We start from the raw sequence: 16,188 nt of genomic DNA on the forward strand, positions 1-16,188 counted from the left end.
TTCGAACGACGATTGAAGGCCGTTTGTCTCCATCCTCGTTGGATACCTCATGCTTGCCTTTAGAACCACGTCCATGAGCAACGTCAGGGGCACCCTACCCAACCAGGTGCCTTATAAAATGTGAGTCATTATGTGACCACATAGTTTGTCGGAATTGGTCACCGTTCTCTGATGCTAAACGCCATATGCCATGAGGCTGTTCGGAGAGCGCTCGGCCGCATTAGTATGTGGATGGCATCGAAGTTTCTTTCCAGGACCTAGCAAGAGGGTCTGTCCAGTCCTGCGGCTGCGGCATCAATATTGCCAAAGTGGTATCGATCCAGTTCGAAACTATAGTCCGTCATCTACGACTCGGGGCTGCAACAACAAGCTGAAAATATATGACGGGCTCTCTGCCAACCACTCAGCAGCCTTTGTGTTTCCTCTAGCGGCACTAGCACAGCCTGAAGCAATCAAGACATCAGGAATTTTGTGTGAGCGATGTTTAGCCGCTAGCGTAAAATTAAACACGTTCCCTGACCAAATCAATGCTAGTGACTAGTGATGGACATATAGTATTTGGACCTAAAGACTATATAAGCATAGGTCGCCTACCGTCCATCTATATGATAGCCAAGCGCCTAGAGTATCGGACATTCCACAACATCTGTAACTGGAGCTGTGCATCATATCCTCAAAATCATTAATCCAGGCACTAGTAAACAAGGTGACTGTACGATACCCTACGGCGCCTCAGGCTTTATCTTTCGAACGGGCCCCGTCATCCTCATTGATACCTCATTTCTACGATCCGCGCACTCGGAGACCCATGGCCTTATAAATGCAACTTCCCTGTCCGAGTCTGTCATTATTTGTAGCGCCAAACGTCATGAGGGCATGCGAAGAGCGCTCGACAGCGTCAACAAAAAATGATGCCAGGCCATGAAAGAGTGCTTGTCAGTTCTTGAGCGTCATTGGTTCAATCTGAAACCGCATTACAGGCTATCGAACCTACCGAGCCGGAGCAGCACCACATTTATATACATGCTGGCTGTTTTTTCAAACCGCTCAGCGGCCTTCGTTTCTATCGCGGTCTCATTACCTGCATACTATTCTACCAGCGCTTGCTGATAAAAACACGATTCTCCTGTGCTAATGGCCACAACACCGGACTTCTTGCAAAATGAATATGTGTAAGTGAAGGTGTCTAGCTTAAAAACGCCATTTGACCGTGCCGCGCAAGTGACCATGCCTGGAAGGACATTCCAGCAGGTTTATCCACACCCCACTCAACTCATACATTTGAAGAGCTACCACAGAAAAATAGGTACACCGTGTGCTTTAATGTAGATAATCGATTGCTGATCAAACGCTCATGGAAAAGACAGACAAGAAAAGTTAGACGGTTTGGAAGCATGGTACTTCCACGCTGTGCTACTATCATTTTTCATGTTGCTGCAAATCTCGTTCTTTCTATTCGGGATTGCTCTTTCGGCCTTCGTATGGAGTCAGCAAGGAGCTACAGCAATCGCTGTTATCGTATTGATGGCGTTTGGCTTGTTTTTTTACTTATTCATTGTTGTCGCCTCCTTGAAATACTCGCAATGTCCCTTTCAAACGCCTGCTTCAGCATTCCTTCGCTTCATTTGGGAGTGCCTCCGAGTCCGAGTCGCGGGCTGGAAAGGGAGCAAGGTGTATTCGTCACACGACGCTGGGAAGCTGGGGGAGAGTCAGGAGAGTCAAGAGACGCTCTCCGTGGCACGTTCGATGAGGTGGATTTTCAACACTTCCGCAGATCCAGAGGTGATCACTTCGGCTGCTTGGCTGCTGCCAACCATCAAATGGGCCCCTGAGGTGAACATGCCAGCTGCATGCTCACGGTTGTTGCACACTTTCACGGCATGCTTTCATGTTAATGCCCTGCTCAGTCATTTGGCACGCCAAAGAGCTCTTGCGTGCGGGAGAGCCTTGCACCATCTCATATGCAATGAAACTATCGAGACCGTCATTCCCTCGGATTTCATGCGCTTTGATGATTGGTCTGATTGGCGTCATCTCAGTCTTCCCTGGGGACTTGAGAGGTGTAAAGAATATTTTGTCCAGTACACCACAACTCTCGAAACAGATTATAAAGACAATGCACGCCTTGCCTTGCAACTCGCTATCGTGACGGGTTGCGAAGGGTTTTTGAAGCCAACCGATGTTGCATTAGTCTGGGACGGTGTTTTTGACTGGAAGGACGACCGGCGTACTACGGAAGACTTTGATTGGCTTGTGGATTTCCTTGTACACTTCCGGAAGTCCGCAGGGAGGGACTTCGATGCCATGGGAGATGCACTGCTCGCATTGAGTGCCATGCGGGGTATGGGAAGTGTCACCAGACGAGACAATCACCTTGATGCCATCCTCTTCGCCGTGGAACCAGATAAACCTAAACCGTCCCGGCTTCGTCACGCAGCCCTTCGAGCAATGTTCGGTGCCCGTTTTGAACTAGTCAATATAGTTGACCAGGAGAAGGGAGAATTTCGGGACAAGTTGTTAAAGGAACTCGCCCCAGCTTTATTCACTGCAGCCAAACCCATCGCGCCACAGCGATATGACGATGATCCAGATGCTCTCTTTAATTCCAGACGTGATGGCTGCTATCTACAGCTAATTTTCACTCTGGCAAAGCAAAGTGATTGGAGTGCCTATTTAAGGAGAGCCGGTCACATGGAGCGATGCACATCTTTGCTAGACCACGTCATCAAGAATTCAAACTCGATGTCATCTGCATCTCATCCTTATTATTTAGCGGGCGCATTGATACGAATGAACGCCCCGGGAAGCTATGGAAGTCCTGGCTTCGCGCGCAACATGACCGAGCTGGAATGGTGGGAGCTGCTTAAAGCAGCGTGGTCGGCGATGTATTGGAATCATCTCCACCGCGAGGACGAAATAGTTGAGGCACTGCCCGACATAGTCACGTACACCCTTGATCTCCTGAAAACACCAACTGCTAGATATGATGCAGCTAGCCTCGCTCGATGGGTGGATCGAATCTACAAGGGTCTGAGGGAGGATGAAGCGAAACCGGGTATCCTTTCTGCGGTGAAATTTTTACGGGATGCACTGAGTGGCAAGGTAGCATAGTTCATAGTTGAGTATCGCTTAGGGCAGACCATATATGTACCATAGATCGTTAGTCGAAAGCCTAGGTATTTCTCTGAGCAAAAAAGGAATATAACGTGCGCGCGTTTTTTACGAGACCGAATTGTCGTCTCTTTCGCACAACACAATCAGGTAAATCTTTGATGCAAGTACCAGAGCTGCCTGTGCACCTGCCTACACATGTACAACGCCTGGCGCAGTTGTCATTGCACTCCTCGAAGGCACCAGTCAACCAGACTAGGGTAATTTCCTTCAATTTCCCTGAAACACACACTTAGAACGTCATATAATTCTGTCAAGGTTCTGTACCTTCTTCTTGACAATGACAACAACTACCACGTCAACATCCTATATTCAAGTCCACCGTATGATCGAAGATGTACCATGCCAGAAAGGCTTCAAAGTGCTGGGTAGATCTAGACCCACTGGTTTGCCTTCTTCGTCGAACCTTGCACCATTCTCGATAAGAGCAACGATCAGACGGGGGATGGCAGCCGCGGTGGCATTTAAAGTGTGGGCGAATGGTATCGCAGATGTTGATTGATTCAAAGCGGATGAGGATGCTGGTGGGGTATGCTTGGGTACACCTGACGACCGACGGTAGCGGATGTGGAGGCGACGAGCCTGGTAATCAGTACAATTAGACGTGGAAGAGATTTCTCCCCAACTCCCTCGACCTGGCATCCACGCTTCCATGTCATGTTTGCGATATGCGCTAGCACCTAATTCTTCGGTAGGCATGTCCAAAATCCTTGTATCACAATGTCAGAGCAGGGGCCCCGGTCTGGTGTATGATACTTACCGAAACGGAAAATTCAGGCCTTCGAAAATTTCGGTTTGCACAATACAAAGTTCCTCCATCATTTGGTCACTGGCATCTTCACTACAAACAACGAAAAGCTCAAGCTTTGAGAATTGGTGAACTCGGTACAGTCCACGAGTGTCTGCGCCACGAGCACCTGCTTCGGCTCTAAACGAACGGCCAAGACCGACCACTTTCAAGGGCAAAACTTGCTCCGTGAATATTTGATTCGCGAACATACCACCAAGCGGTATTTCTGCTGTGCCAGAAAGTACAAGTTCGGGATGAGTGGGATTCGAGGATGCAATATGATACATCTGCGAAACAGGCGGATCAGAATTTTGATCTCTAGGTTGGAATCCACATCGTAGGGCAATGTCTGCCCGAACAACGTCCGGCGTCGTGACGAATCGGAATCCATGTTTAAGGGCAATCGACAGGGCATAGTTGGTGAGAGCCATCTCCAAGAGTGCAGCTTCTCCTAGCAAATAATACCATGATGAACCCGTAACGGTTGCCCCTGCTTCGAAGTCAAAGATACCAAGAGCGCGACCAATATCCATGTGGTCACGATTACCACTGGCGGCAATGGGGTCCGATCCATGAGTGGAAAGTACCACAGCAGCTTCCTCTGGACCTAGTGGTACGTCGGGATGTGTGTCGTTCGGTATTTGCAATGCAAGCCCCAGTAAAATGTCCTCCACTTTCGCAAGTTTCTGCTCCAGGTCTGTGACCTCCACCTTGAGAAGTTTAGCTTCCTTCAAGACAGCCTGCTTCTCAACTGGATCTCTGATCTGTCGCATCTTTTCGCCCAGGTTCGAGCGAGCGTGGCGCTTCAAGCCCAACTCGCTGGAGAGTCTCTTCTGCTCATCGTAATGACGCACAACCGACTGCAATGCACCAATCGGAAGTGGAGCCTTACGATTAAAGGCATTGTGAGACTTGTACACTATCGACTCTGAAATAGCGCGGTAGTCGAGGCGTGGTTTAGGAAGGACTGCCGTCACAGGGAGCACCTCTTGGGCCTTCATTGACAGACAACGAGACCCTTTGGAACCTATAACCAGATGCTGTTAAAATTGATACCAAATATCACGCTCTACTCACCATGCTGCAACACAAAATTGAAGCGTTGACGTTGACAGCAGTGACTGAAGGAAGGTAGCAATGAAGAGGACATCAATTGCATCAAGCCCAAACACAAAATGAAATAAACGCGTAGAGTCACACTTGGTCACGGACATACTAGGTCACAGCGTCACGCGTCGCGATTCATTCATGGCTTCATCGAGGAAGGCACCAGTTAATGGCGCTGCGAGTTCAGGCTATGAGCTACCGTGGTTCGTGGTTCAGCTTCTACGTAGGTGTTGTAACTGAGAACAGGTAGGGTGGAGAAGTATAGGCCACAGAGCTTGGACGATGTGGTCGGAAATGTTGATACTATTGAAAGGCTGAAGGTCATTGCAAAGGATGGAAACTGTCCTCATATTATTATATCGGTGCGTCTTCATAAATATGAATTCCCTTTCTTGATTCAAATGTTACTGCAGGGTCTGCCAGGTATCGGAAAGACAACGAGTATACATTGTCTGGCACATCAGTTACTCGGGGACGCATACAAAGAGGGTGTTCTCGAACTAAACGCTTCTGATGAGAGGTCTGTAGCTCTAATATTTAATATATTTCCTCGTTTTGACCTACCCCTAGAGGAATCGATGTCGTACGGAATAAAATAAAGGCCTTCGCACAAAAGAAGGTCACCCTTCCTCCTGGGCGGCATAAAATTGTAATTTTGGACGAGGCTGACAGGTACAAAGATTGACGATATCACGTCTTGGTGACTCACTCTGTTGTGTAGTATGACTGCTGGTGCACAGCAAGCGCTGAGAAGAACGATGGAGATTTACTCGAACACAACTCGCTTTTGCCTGGCATGCAACATGTCTAACAAAATAATCGAACCAATACAGAGTCGATGTGCCATCCTACGATATGCAAAGCTCAGAGATACTGAAATTCTGAAAAGGTTGTTAGAAATATGCGAAATGGAGAAGGTGACGATACAATCACCACGCCTGTTATATTCTTACTGACCAGACCTGCTATTGACTTAGGTCGAATACAATGACGATGGTCTGACGGCTCTCATCTTCACATGCGAAGGTGACATGCGTCAAGCAATCAATAACCTTCAGTCAACGCATTCCGGTTTTGGTTTCGTTTCTGGCGAAAACGTTTTCAAAGTTTGCGATCAGCCCCATCCTGTCATCGTACAGAGCATGATCCGATTGTGCTTAAAGGGTGATATTGATGCTGCGATGGAGAAACTAAATGAACTCTGGGAACAAGGCTACAGCGCTGTTGACATCGTGGTCACAATCTTCAGAGTAACAAAGACATTCGATGAGTTAGTCCCAGCTTACTGAGCTATCGCTGATGCTAAGAATATCTCTCCTGTTAGATTGCCCGAGTACATGAAGCTTGAATTTATCAAGGTTAGAGGAAGTGCCTCTGCATGATACGAGCGTTTTAACGGATCATACCATCAGGAAATTGGCTTCACGCATATGCGCATACTTGAGGGTGTGGGTACTATTATACAATTGGGCGGTTTGCTGGCTCGCTTGTGTAAGATGGTACGCTTGATTATTGAATTCTGCCCTGTTCACTGTTGCTGAATGAACGTTACATAGAACATGCAGCCTACATTGTTTCAAGTGTAGTATTCCTCGTTTCCAGTGTATTTGCTGCAGCGTTACTACTTGGTAGGCTTAAATTCCTCTTAATCGAATAGCTCGACTCTGTTGACGTTGAACTGCTGAGGTTTTTGCCGCAGATTCCACGCTTGAGCCGCAATATTATCCCTGATTACGATCGTTGGATGGCACCAAAACGTACGGATGGTGATAGTACATTAAACATTCGACTTTTTCCGTAGGGCACAATATTTTAGGAAGAATCCGTGTAGGACGTGCAGGATCATAGTATCTTGGCAGTCGATATTAGAATTTCCAGCACGCTGCACAGCCACATATGACTTTGAACTCAAGTTTATCATCTAAACCATACAGCAGAACGGATGGCTAAGACTATACCGGACAATCGCGAATATGTCATGGATCAGATACTAAACCCTCGGCGAGAGGATGCAAATCAGATATTGGAAGATCTCGGAGCCGCTGGTTTCCCTACTCGAGACGAGGTTCATCAAGAAATTGAAGCCAAGTTACTCCTTCCACCAGACAGGATACCCGAACACTGGCTTCCAACATATCAAATGTCCGTACAAGCTCTGCATATGCTTTGAAACTAGCAAATTTGATTTGTTTCACCTCAGAACATGGCAACCCGAGATTTCTATACAATCACTCTTGACCTCCGAACCCTCTCCACCGCCGACCAGTCTTACTTTCCTGCGTGCAGGTCTCGAAGGACGTGTCATTGGTTATGCAGAAGTGAGCCCTTGGTTATGCTCCCACGTATAGTAGCTGTAAACTCGTCTAAGACGCCAAATGCACCGGTTTCGACAGCGCTAACATCGACCTCCATGGACCGTGCTCCTGCCCCAGTTGCCAACTTTGTCAGGGGAAAATCCAGTTACTTTCCTTTCAAGCCTGGTGGACTTGACGACGTGATTCTGGCAGCAACACAAACTACAGCAGTGCCCATCAAAGGGTTGCGGACTGTCCCACCGGGGTTTTCCAGAGGATTGCGACTCTCGGGAGACGATAAGGAAGACGAGATGCTTACCTCTCTCGATGATACTGCCGATCACAACGAAGACAAGGTATATTTGTCATTCTCGCATGTATCGTATAGCTGTTCAGCACATATCACTCAGCACATCGATGAAAGTCGCATGTTGGATGATGAAAGAGATCTCTTACCCAATGGTGATAGTTTGGGAGAAATTGATGAGCTCTTGCCAACAACGGTGAGGACCTTGTTGTACGGGATCAATTAATGCTCAAATAATACGCTTCCAGCGGACACATCTACGACCATCAACGGCTCCCCGACGGACTCGGAAACCCAATATGGTCAAGCGCGACTGGGCACATGTGGTTGATATCAACAAGCCTATGACCAACTTCCATGAACTTGTGCCGGATATGGCTCACAAAGTCGGTCATCGTTCTTTTCGTGACTTAAAATCTCATGATCTAGGCAGTATCCTTTCGAATTGGATACTTTCCAGAAAGAGGCTGTGTATCACCTCGAAATGGGAGATTCAGTCTTTGTTGCAGCGCATACTTCCGCTGGGAAAACTGTCGTTGCCGAATATGCCATTGCTCTCGCTGAGAAGCATTTGACACGGTTTGTCGTGTCCTTTGTATAGCATGTCAACACTTCAATTACCTTCTAGCGCCATATACACGTCGCCAATCAAAGCGCTGTCAAACCAGAAGTTTCGGGACTTCAAACAAACTTTTTCGTCATCATCTGTCGGAATACTCACAGGGGATGTGCAGATCAATCCTGAGGCGAGCTGTCTGGTGATGACGACTGAAATCCTGCGAAGCATGCTGTATAAAGGCGCCGATCTGATTCGCGATGTCGAATTTGTGATTTTTGACGAGGTGCATTACGTGAATGATGCAGAGGTACGGTGCCTGCATTATACCCGAACTTCCTTCTCTTAGAGTTTGGCAGAGAGGTGTCGTCTGGGAAGAAGTGATCATCATGTTACCTGATCACGTCAACATTATCTTGCTATCAGCAACTGTTCCCAACAGTAAAGAGTTTGCAGACTGGGTAGGGTGAGCAAAATTATGACACTTGCACGTAAAGGCTTGACTTTTAATTACGACTTTACAAAGGCGAACCAAGAAGAAGGACATCTATGTAATATCCACGGCGCAAAGACCTGTGCCCCTTGAACATTATCTCTACGCTGGCAGGGACACATTCAAGATCGTCGATGCTTCTAGGAATTGGGTTGCACGGGGGTAAATGACAATCGATTGGATATTGCGCATCCTGACGCTACGAGTACAGGTACCAGGATGCTAGCGATGCTCTCAGAAGGAAACAGGACAAGGAACGAGAAGCTGCAGGTCTACCTCCTGTACAGCGTGTCGGTGCTCGAGGCGCTGCAAGAGGTGTGCAGCGTGGCGCAGCACCAGCACGCGGTGGTCAACGCGGCGCAGCCCCGAGTGGGTTCGCACCCCGTGGGCGTGGCGGCGGACAGTCTCGGACCATTCACGCTGGGGCAGATAAGAATCTCTATGTGCACCTACTAAATCATCTTCAGAAAAAGGGGCTTCTTCCTGTCGTTGTGTTTACTTTGTCAAAGAAGCGTTGCCAAGAAAATGCTGCCACTCTTACCAATTCAGACTTGTGCACGTCTGTGGAGAAGAGTGAAGTACATGTGGCCGTCGAAAAGGCCCTTGCACGACTAAAGGGTAAGTGTAGTGCACAGATGGTTTCACTGACTGCATTAATTCCCATCTTAGGATCGGACAAGAAGCTTCCGCAGATCGCTAGTATGAGAGATCTACTATCACGAGGAATCGGCGTTCATCATGGTGGTTTGTTACCCATCGTCAAAGAGGTCTGAATAGTTCACACTGGCCATAACCATGACTGATGTGCACTGACAGGTTGTAGAGATATTGTTTGCACGTGGACTTGTCAAGGTTTTGTTTGCTACAGAAACCTTTGCAATGGTGCGCTTCTCATCGTATGTTATTTGCAAAGCAATCCTGACGGCACACACAGGGCGTTAATATGCCCGCAAGATGCGTTGTGTTCTCTAGCATACGGAAGCATGATGGGCGCAGCTTCAGGGACATCCTGCCTGGCGAATATACCCAAATGGCAGGTCGTGCTGGACGGCGAGGTCTGGACCCTATTGGAACGGTGATCATTGTTGCCGGCGACAGTCTTCCTGAGGCAAGTTCACTGCCGGTAATTTAGGCGCACTTTAGCAATATCTTTGCTTTACAGCAAACATCTCTCTTGAAGATGATGCTCGGCACACCCGGAAAATTGCAGTCACAGTTCAGGCTCACCTATAATATGATACTAAACTTGCTTCGTGTGGAGGCACTACGCGTCGAAGAGATGATAAAACGCAGTTTTTCTGAAAATTCTTCGCAGAGACTGCTTCCCGAACATCAAAAGCAAGTTGCAGAGGTATGTTTCTGTGTTCCATTTTTCGTGCCCATTGACCCACGATAATCATTAGCATGAGAAGACACTTTCCAAGATGCCTAAACTGGAATGTGATATTTGCTCGCTTGACATCGAGCGCTATTACGATCTTTCCTTGGAGGTCGTTGGTTTGAATAATAATCTTTGCACTATGGTGACATCCAGTCCTTCAAATGCCAACCTGTTTGGTCCAGGGAGGGTTGTCATCTTAAGAGACGGCGTACGTTATCTGCCAATTGCGACCCTAATGACTACTGATCAAGCTCCCGTCTACAACCAGCATTTTAGGCGAGGCAACGTCGGCGTTTTGCTTAAACCAGATCCACGGCAAGCGAGTTCATTTGCGGGCAAGCTATTTTTTGTGCTGGCTATGGTCGACCAGGAAACGAAATTAGGTGACGCAGGTATCTATTTAATGGCATACGCTAGTACATGAAACCCGTTCATTAAATTTCCAGATGTCGAAGATCGAGCTCTGCCACCGAGATGGCCACTGGATCCCACTTCATTAGAAGTAGAGAATCTTACATACGACCTAAGAAGCGTCCCTCTCGACAGCATTTCTATGGTGACTTCCGAGACTATGAAGGTGTGCAACATTTTTGCTCGGAGCTCTGATGCTGAGCTGAAACAGGTGGATGCAACTGGAATCGTCGATCACCATAGGAAATCTTTGATGCTTGAGATCATCAACTCTCTGCAATTTTTTGTCCATAAATGGAGGGCTACTGGAACCATACCGGAGGTTAATTGGGACCGCATACGAACACTAGATTTCCAGGAGGCATTGCGCAGCAGAAACGATCTCGCTAAACGTCGCCAAGATTTCTCGTGTACACTGTGCGGCGAGTTTCTTGATCATGTCAGTTCAAATCACTTTCACATTTTCATTTGACTGACTGGGCCGAGTAGTATCTCATTCTCCATGGTCAGAAGACGCTGCGCACTAACATCGACAAACTTAAAATGGCAATTTCTGACCAGAACCTCGACCTTATCCCGGATTATGAACAACGAATTGAAGTTCTGAAGGAGTTGAAGTTCATCGACGACAATTCGACTGTTCAGCTGAAGGGTCGTGTGGCGTGCGAGGTCAGATAAAGCCGTGCTACACCGATTTATATTGTCGGCTCACTAAAGTTCAGATCAACTCTGCAAACGAGCTTGTCCTCACTGAGCTTATACTTGAGAATACTCTGGCAAGCTATGAGCCGGAAGAAGTGGTTGCTCTTCTGTCTTGCTTCGTCTTTCAAGAAAAGACAGAGGTAGAACCTGTTATACCGACCAAACTGGAGGAAGGCAGAGATGCGATTCTTGCGATCAGTCGGGGAGTGGAATGTGTGCAAGACCGCCACAAAGTTTCGGCAGAGGAGTTCAAGACTAGCTTAAAATTCGGTCTCATGGAAGTAGTATACGAATGGGCAAAGGGCATGGTGAGTCAGCGAACGTGCGTAAGGGGCAAAAACTAATAGTCGACCCTTTGTGAAGCCCTTTGACCAGATAACGGCGTTGACCGACGTTCAAGAGGGTACGATAGTGAGAGTTATAACGCGATTAGATGAGACGTGTAGGGAAGTCAGGGATGCAGCACGGGTGATCGGAGATATGGACTTGTTCAAGAAACTGGAAGAGGCTCAAGTGAAAATCAAGAGGGACAGTAAGTCAAGTTCACTCTGGAGATTTGTTTTGTCTCTGATCCATGTGCATTAGTCGTCTTTGCAGCTAGCTTGTACTTTTAATCCGCAGTGGCTGTACAATAACAATTTTTACACTCCGCGGAATAAAACTAAGATATATAAGATTCCTTGTCCTAACACAGCGATGTTGCTTTTGACCGAAGTTGACGCGAAACCTTCTCATATCTATTTTCCAAGCAGAATGGAAACAATCTCCCCATGTAATACCGATGCAGCCACCAATTCCCGTTTTACCCGTCAAAGTGCCTCTTCACACTCTACCTGGCAGCGCTCCAATGGTTCTGGCTCCCTATCATTTGACCGACCGCTGGGAACGGAGAACCCTACCGTTGTTCAGAACGCTAGCACTGTATTTCAGAGAAGGCGTGTCAATCCTGAGAGCCTCGCTCTCCGACTAGGACCGGATCTTGTCCGTGATCTTGAGGCACTGATACACCCTGGAAACATCGAGATGCCGTCCTTTGCTGTCCGGAAAGAGCTGCAAGAACGTTACAATATCGACAGGAGGCATGTCTATGATTACTTTCACAGCCGAGGCCTGCGCGTGATCAAGGAAGATAAGAATGGTATACCAAATGATTTCGTTCCAGTGCCGGCGCGATCGGTTCGAACATTTGAATAGATCATTGAGAACATGGCTGATATGTGATCTGTTTTCTCAGCCGAAGCCGAGTCTCCGAACTTTACGCCAGGCGCCTGTGAAGGAGTCGCAGAGAACAACTGTAAACTTGATATCGAAACTCAAGGAGGCCAAGCCTTCAGTTAGCAAAACTCGTGGAATTATCAAGGCCAAACCTGGCCGTCCAAGGAAATATGCCGCTAGATCCACTCACGATGACCCCCTGCCACCTCCAGTCATCTGCCCGTCATCTCGGACGGCTCATGCAATCCTCCAACCTGACATCCTCCCTGCGAGCGACACAAACAATGACCACGAATTTGACATGGCAGTCAGTACTATTGACGAGTCTGATTCATTTGCACAAGCGATAGACGAGGTCTCTTACACGTATTGTGGCCCGCCAATATTAATGTTCGAGACAACGCCACTCCACACCCTTTCCCAAGCGGTGCCAGATCTGAGAACCGATGAGGCTGAACTAGGTTTATCGCCACGCAAGACTTCTGCCGACTCACCGAACGCTTGTACACTCTCTGTTACTGAGCGGATGGCACTTTATCAACTTCTTTCTGGAGCGTTCGGCACTCATCGTGACATCCAGGAATGCGCAGGTACATACCGAAATTACATGCAAGAACAGTCGCAACATTACTACGAGGGGCTTCTTGAAGTGCCTTACCAAAACTCTTATTATAATGACCGAAGGCCAGCTTCTTCCGACAATCGCCAATCGGTTCCTTGCAATGGCAGCGAATATAAACGCTGGGTTAACCCGGGAGTCTATGACAAGCCGGTCAAACCTGACACGAGTACGACCAGGCAGAAAGCAAGAGTCTTCTCCTGTAATACGGATAACGGGGCGCATCCCCTGGACACGTTGTTCCCAATACTTGACCTGAATAGGACCGATGTCGATGATTCGATCGGGGAATCACCTGTTATCCGCAGTCAGCGCCAATCCTACGTACCTTTAGATTTCTATTTCCTTCCGAACGAGGGAAGCGGTGAGGCTGAGGATCTCCTTCTGGATGCAGCCTCTAACTCGGGCGCCCCTGAACTTCCCAACCATTCGGTCTCATTACAGTCGAAGATCCGTGGAGGATCTCTCCACGGACATCCGGATTTCTCAGGATCTCCGCCACTACTGCCTTCGGCTCTCGACGTCAACCCTAAGCGCCCCGCCCTCCCGTTACTACAACCGGTTTCGAACCTCACTGAAACCAAGAGATGTACCCGGAAAAGTATAGCCCCACAAACCCGCTTCGCTCCATGCACTCCTCAGAAGTCGCACCTACGTGAGTGTGACAGGATCAGGACGAGGTCCTTTACGACCCGCAGCGCTAGAATGCGGACGACTTCTGCTGGTGGAGGAATATGACAAAACAATAGCTATTTGATGGCCTTGGCACTGGTAAGTTCGACTTACATCCTGATCCAGTGCATTTGATCGATTTAGGAAACGTTTCATGTTTATCTAACAGCCGTTCCACTTTCGACTTAGGCTGCGCGAAACCGTCAATCTCCTTCGCGAACCCTGAATTCCCAGCGTCACCTCATACCATCGCACGACTAGTCTTTGGATTCCCAGATCCTAGAGACGGTTTCATGTTCCATGATGACATTCCCCTTACGGTACCATTTTACGATAATAATTAAAGGTTACCCTGCATCACTTTGGCTTCAGTTGCCTTGTTCTTTTTTTTTCCAACCCTCTTTTCATCTAGTTCTGTTAGTTTACTTCACGTTTTGTTTGTACGTGTCCATAATATCACTGGGTTAAGTAACTATTAACGAGCCCCGAATGGAATGAAGACATGAAATATACTATGCCCGGTCCAATTAGATAGTTATCTAGGTCTGATCAAATACCCAAGTAAAACCTTTTCATGAATAACATCACAACATGAACAATTGGCATGGATAAAAAAAATCACCGCCTACTCATTTTCCTATCGCGCATACAGGTACACATCGGAGTGTGCGTAGCTCCTGAGCAGTTTCGGGGATAAGTCGGGCTAAAATGATGAGGTTGAATGGAAGCTCTAGGTGACGGCTCGGCCGTAATCAGGCTATCATATGACTCCCCGTCACCCTGAGTGTTCCTAGGGTGTTTGCTCAATTGATACCTCACGGCATCGGAGACTGGTTGGCAAAGAAGTGGAAATGGCGAAAGACTCCGCTCTCGAGATTTACGAATGCCTCCATCTGGAAAGACAGGCTCATCAACCTCAGCAGCGGACGATGCTAATTCGTCCAAAGGAATGGGGGGGATTGGGCGGATTGGTTGCGGTTGCAAAATGGGCAGACGGGTGGATGAATTCCGTGTTGCTCCAGGTGTAAGGCCGAGCGGAATTGCATCGGCTAGAGATGATGACGAATTTTGGTACAATGCGGAAGTGGGCGCGAATAATGTAGTCATTGAATTCGAACTGTCCTGGGTATACGAAGAGCTGTGATGAGGGTATGAAGGTGATGCTGGTAAGGAATCATTATGGGATCTTGGGGAATACATATCACTGTCCTGCCGTCGCTGTGCATGGGAGGGTATTTGTCGATGAGACGAGGTAGGATATCCAGGCGCAGACACGGACATTCGCCGGTCTGAAAGCATATATGACGATGATGGCTGCGGCCACCAAGGGCCAGATGACCGTGAACTTTCCCCTAGCGCACCTTCTAGCGCGGAGGTAGATTTCATCACTTGGGGCATAGTTACACCGTAGAACGGCATGGTTTCTTCTTCGATCCCGTCCATCTCCTCAATATCAAAATCGGCGTCCTCATCTTCGGAGTCAGATTCATCAAAATCCATGTCTTCCCGAGTGTCGGGATAATGGACAAAGGGGGAGGACGGTGTCTGTAATGACTGCGTCGACGCAGACGAAGGGGTGTTAATGTCGGCGGAGGATAGGGATGGTTGTGTCGTTAAAATCGTGACTTTAGGATTGATGGACGTAACATGGTGCGGAGCACGTAAAAGGCTTGATATATGACTATAAGCTGACCACGAGTTGAACCTTGGTACGGTCGCAGAGGACTCGTACTTTGGCTGGTAATGTTCGGGAGGGGAGTATAAACCGTCGGAAGAGTAGGCGCTATCGGGGGAGTGGGAGTGGATGTAGGGACTCATAATGTGTGTATGGGAGGACTGAAGCTGAGGATGGCAGTATATGTATGGCTGCATGTTTAGATGATGAGGGAAGTCACATTCAGTGTATGATGGAGCAGCAACGAAAGCTGCGCGCGGAAATCGATTCGGAGATCATATACCCCAAGATCAGCCGTAAAGAAGGGTCAAAATCTGGATGTTAAAGAACACAAATAGAAAGGCTGGGATGTCAGTAACGTATCAAATTGGAAGACAGGCGATTTAAAACCAGGTCCGCATCGCTAAGTCGGCTGCTGTTGGCAGGTACTTACGGTGCTCGATTGTATAGGGTCTCGAATGATTAACTCTTGTGACTGCGTTACTTCCATTGATCAGTCCCGTAATGTACCGATAGCAAACAACGCAATCGGGGGTAAAGTGGCTCACGAACACGTTGAAATCTGTACTAAGTGATGGCGCAAGAATGGACGCGGAAGTGAATTGGCGACCTTTGTCGTCAAAGTCATCAACCATGTGATATATCAGGAAAATCACCGGCCAAGGAAGCAGGCCGCATGTATATAGCTACGGCAGCAAGGTCACCGACCAGTTAACCGTGTCTACAAGGGGTTGGCTTGAGAACCGGATAAAGAATACTGGAGAGTTGCTCTGATTGCGAGGGAAAGACGCACCT

General features: G+C 48.0%; 6 protein-coding genes across 6 annotated transcripts; 4 read left to right on the forward strand and 2 right to left on the reverse strand.

Moving 5' to 3' along the window:
- The first annotated feature begins 1,014 nt into the window (after positions 1–1,014).
- Positions 1,015–3,210, forward strand: EDB93DRAFT_928207 (uncharacterized protein). Its single transcript, XM_041457981.1, has 3 exons — positions 1,015–1,172; positions 1,223–1,306; positions 1,364–3,210. The coding sequence occupies exons 1-3, from the start codon at positions 1,163–1,165 to the stop codon at positions 3,109–3,111; spliced, it is 1,842 nt and encodes a 613-aa protein (XP_041311032.1). The 5' UTR covers positions 1,015–1,162; the 3' UTR covers positions 3,112–3,210.
- Positions 3,211–3,273: 63 nt separating this feature from the next.
- Positions 3,274–5,140, reverse strand: EDB93DRAFT_928191 (uncharacterized protein). Its single transcript, XM_041457980.1, has 4 exons — positions 5,039–5,140; positions 3,932–4,988; positions 3,439–3,880; positions 3,274–3,390 (listed from the first exon to the last, which is right to left on the reverse strand). Exons 1-3 carry the CDS (start codon positions 5,118–5,120, stop codon positions 3,484–3,486), a joined length of 1,536 nt encoding a protein of 511 aa, XP_041311033.1. The 5' UTR covers positions 5,121–5,140; the 3' UTR covers positions 3,274–3,390; positions 3,439–3,483.
- Positions 5,141–5,191: 51 nt separating this feature from the next.
- EDB93DRAFT_1128020 (P-loop containing nucleoside triphosphate hydrolase protein) lies at positions 5,192–6,974 on the forward strand. The gene is made up of 10 exons (XM_041448818.1): positions 5,192–5,271; positions 5,319–5,430; positions 5,482–5,588; positions 5,639–5,740; positions 5,790–5,985; positions 6,046–6,338; positions 6,393–6,426; positions 6,481–6,567; positions 6,625–6,696; positions 6,768–6,974. The coding sequence occupies exons 1-9, from the start codon at positions 5,210–5,212 to the stop codon at positions 6,652–6,654; spliced, it is 1,023 nt and encodes a 340-aa protein (XP_041311034.1). The 5' UTR covers positions 5,192–5,209; the 3' UTR covers positions 6,655–6,696; positions 6,768–6,974.
- Positions 6,975–7,064: 90 nt separating this feature from the next.
- EDB93DRAFT_1311052 (ATP-dependent RNA helicase) lies at positions 7,065–11,826 on the forward strand (the record flags this gene model as incomplete). The annotated part of the gene is made up of 22 exons (XM_041454825.1): positions 7,065–7,210; positions 7,269–7,386; positions 7,437–7,739; positions 7,773–7,865; positions 7,918–8,055; positions 8,103–8,248; positions 8,298–8,535; positions 8,585–8,691; positions 8,752–8,880; positions 8,930–9,336; positions 9,388–9,485; positions 9,535–9,600; positions 9,653–9,841; positions 9,881–10,069; positions 10,122–10,307; positions 10,368–10,491; positions 10,546–10,676; positions 10,722–10,949; positions 11,000–11,179; positions 11,233–11,520; positions 11,576–11,744; positions 11,798–11,826. Coding segments are annotated over 22 exons (3,702 nt in total), but the record flags the coding sequence as incomplete, so codon positions are not given.
- EDB93DRAFT_928675 (uncharacterized protein) lies at positions 11,716–13,924 on the forward strand. The gene is made up of 4 exons (XM_041457982.1): positions 11,716–11,744; positions 11,798–12,388; positions 12,447–13,817; positions 13,863–13,924. The coding sequence occupies exons 2-3, from the start codon at positions 11,909–11,911 to the stop codon at positions 13,782–13,784; spliced, it is 1,818 nt and encodes a 605-aa protein (XP_041311036.1). The 5' UTR covers positions 11,716–11,744; positions 11,798–11,908; the 3' UTR covers positions 13,785–13,817; positions 13,863–13,924.
- Positions 13,925–14,336: 412 nt separating this feature from the next.
- Positions 14,337–15,536, reverse strand: EDB93DRAFT_1247401 (uncharacterized protein; the record flags this gene model as incomplete). The annotated part of the gene is made up of 1 exon (XM_041452585.1): positions 14,337–15,536. The coding sequence occupies one exon, from the start codon at positions 15,534–15,536 to the stop codon at positions 14,337–14,339; it is 1,200 nt and encodes a 399-aa protein (XP_041311037.1).
- Positions 15,537–16,188: the final 652 nt, after the last annotated feature.

The sequence above is a fragment of the Suillus bovinus genome (assembly GCF_016758785.1).
Source record: "Suillus bovinus strain UH-Sbo-P2 chromosome Unknown EDB93scaffold_9, whole genome shotgun sequence".
NCBI classification, from domain to species: Eukaryota; Fungi; Basidiomycota; class Agaricomycetes; order Boletales; family Suillaceae; genus Suillus; species Suillus bovinus.

What these genes read in the sequence shown, in the direction of transcription:
- EDB93DRAFT_928207 (XM_041457981.1), top strand. An exon ending in GAGCTACCACAGAAAAATAG is followed by an intron (nt 1,307 to 1,363) that starts GTACACCGTGTG and finishes CTCATGGAAAAG; the next exon opens with ACAGACAAGAAAAGTTAGAC.
- EDB93DRAFT_928191 (XM_041457980.1), bottom strand. Translation starts at nt 5,120, where the DNA reads ATGCAATTGATGTCCTCTTCATTGCTACCTTCCTTCAGTCACTGCTGT. An exon ending in CAATTTTGTGTTGCAGCATG is followed by an intron (nt 4,989 to 5,038) that starts GTGAGTAGAGCG and finishes ATCTGGTTATAG; the next exon opens with GTTCCAAAGGGTCTCGTTGT. An exon ending in GGCCTGAATTTTCCGTTTCG is followed by an intron (nt 3,881 to 3,931) that starts GTAAGTATCATA and finishes TTGTGATACAAG; the next exon opens with GATTTTGGACATGCCTACCG.
- EDB93DRAFT_1128020 (XM_041448818.1), top strand. Translation starts at nt 5,210, where the DNA reads ATGGCTTCATCGAGGAAGGCACCAGTTAATGGCGCTGCGAGTTCAGGC. An exon ending in ATTTTGGACGAGGCTGACAG is followed by an intron (nt 5,741 to 5,789) that starts GTACAAAGATTG and finishes TCTGTTGTGTAG; the next exon opens with TATGACTGCTGGTGCACAGC. An exon ending in AAATATGCGAAATGGAGAAG is followed by an intron (nt 5,986 to 6,045) that starts GTGACGATACAA and finishes CTATTGACTTAG; the next exon opens with GTCGAATACAATGACGATGG.
- EDB93DRAFT_928675 (XM_041457982.1), top strand. Translation starts at nt 11,909, where the DNA reads ATGTTGCTTTTGACCGAAGTTGACGCGAAACCTTCTCATATCTATTTT. An exon ending in TTCCAGTGCCGGCGCGATCG is followed by an intron (nt 12,389 to 12,446) that starts GTTCGAACATTT and finishes CTGTTTTCTCAG; the next exon opens with CCGAAGCCGAGTCTCCGAAC.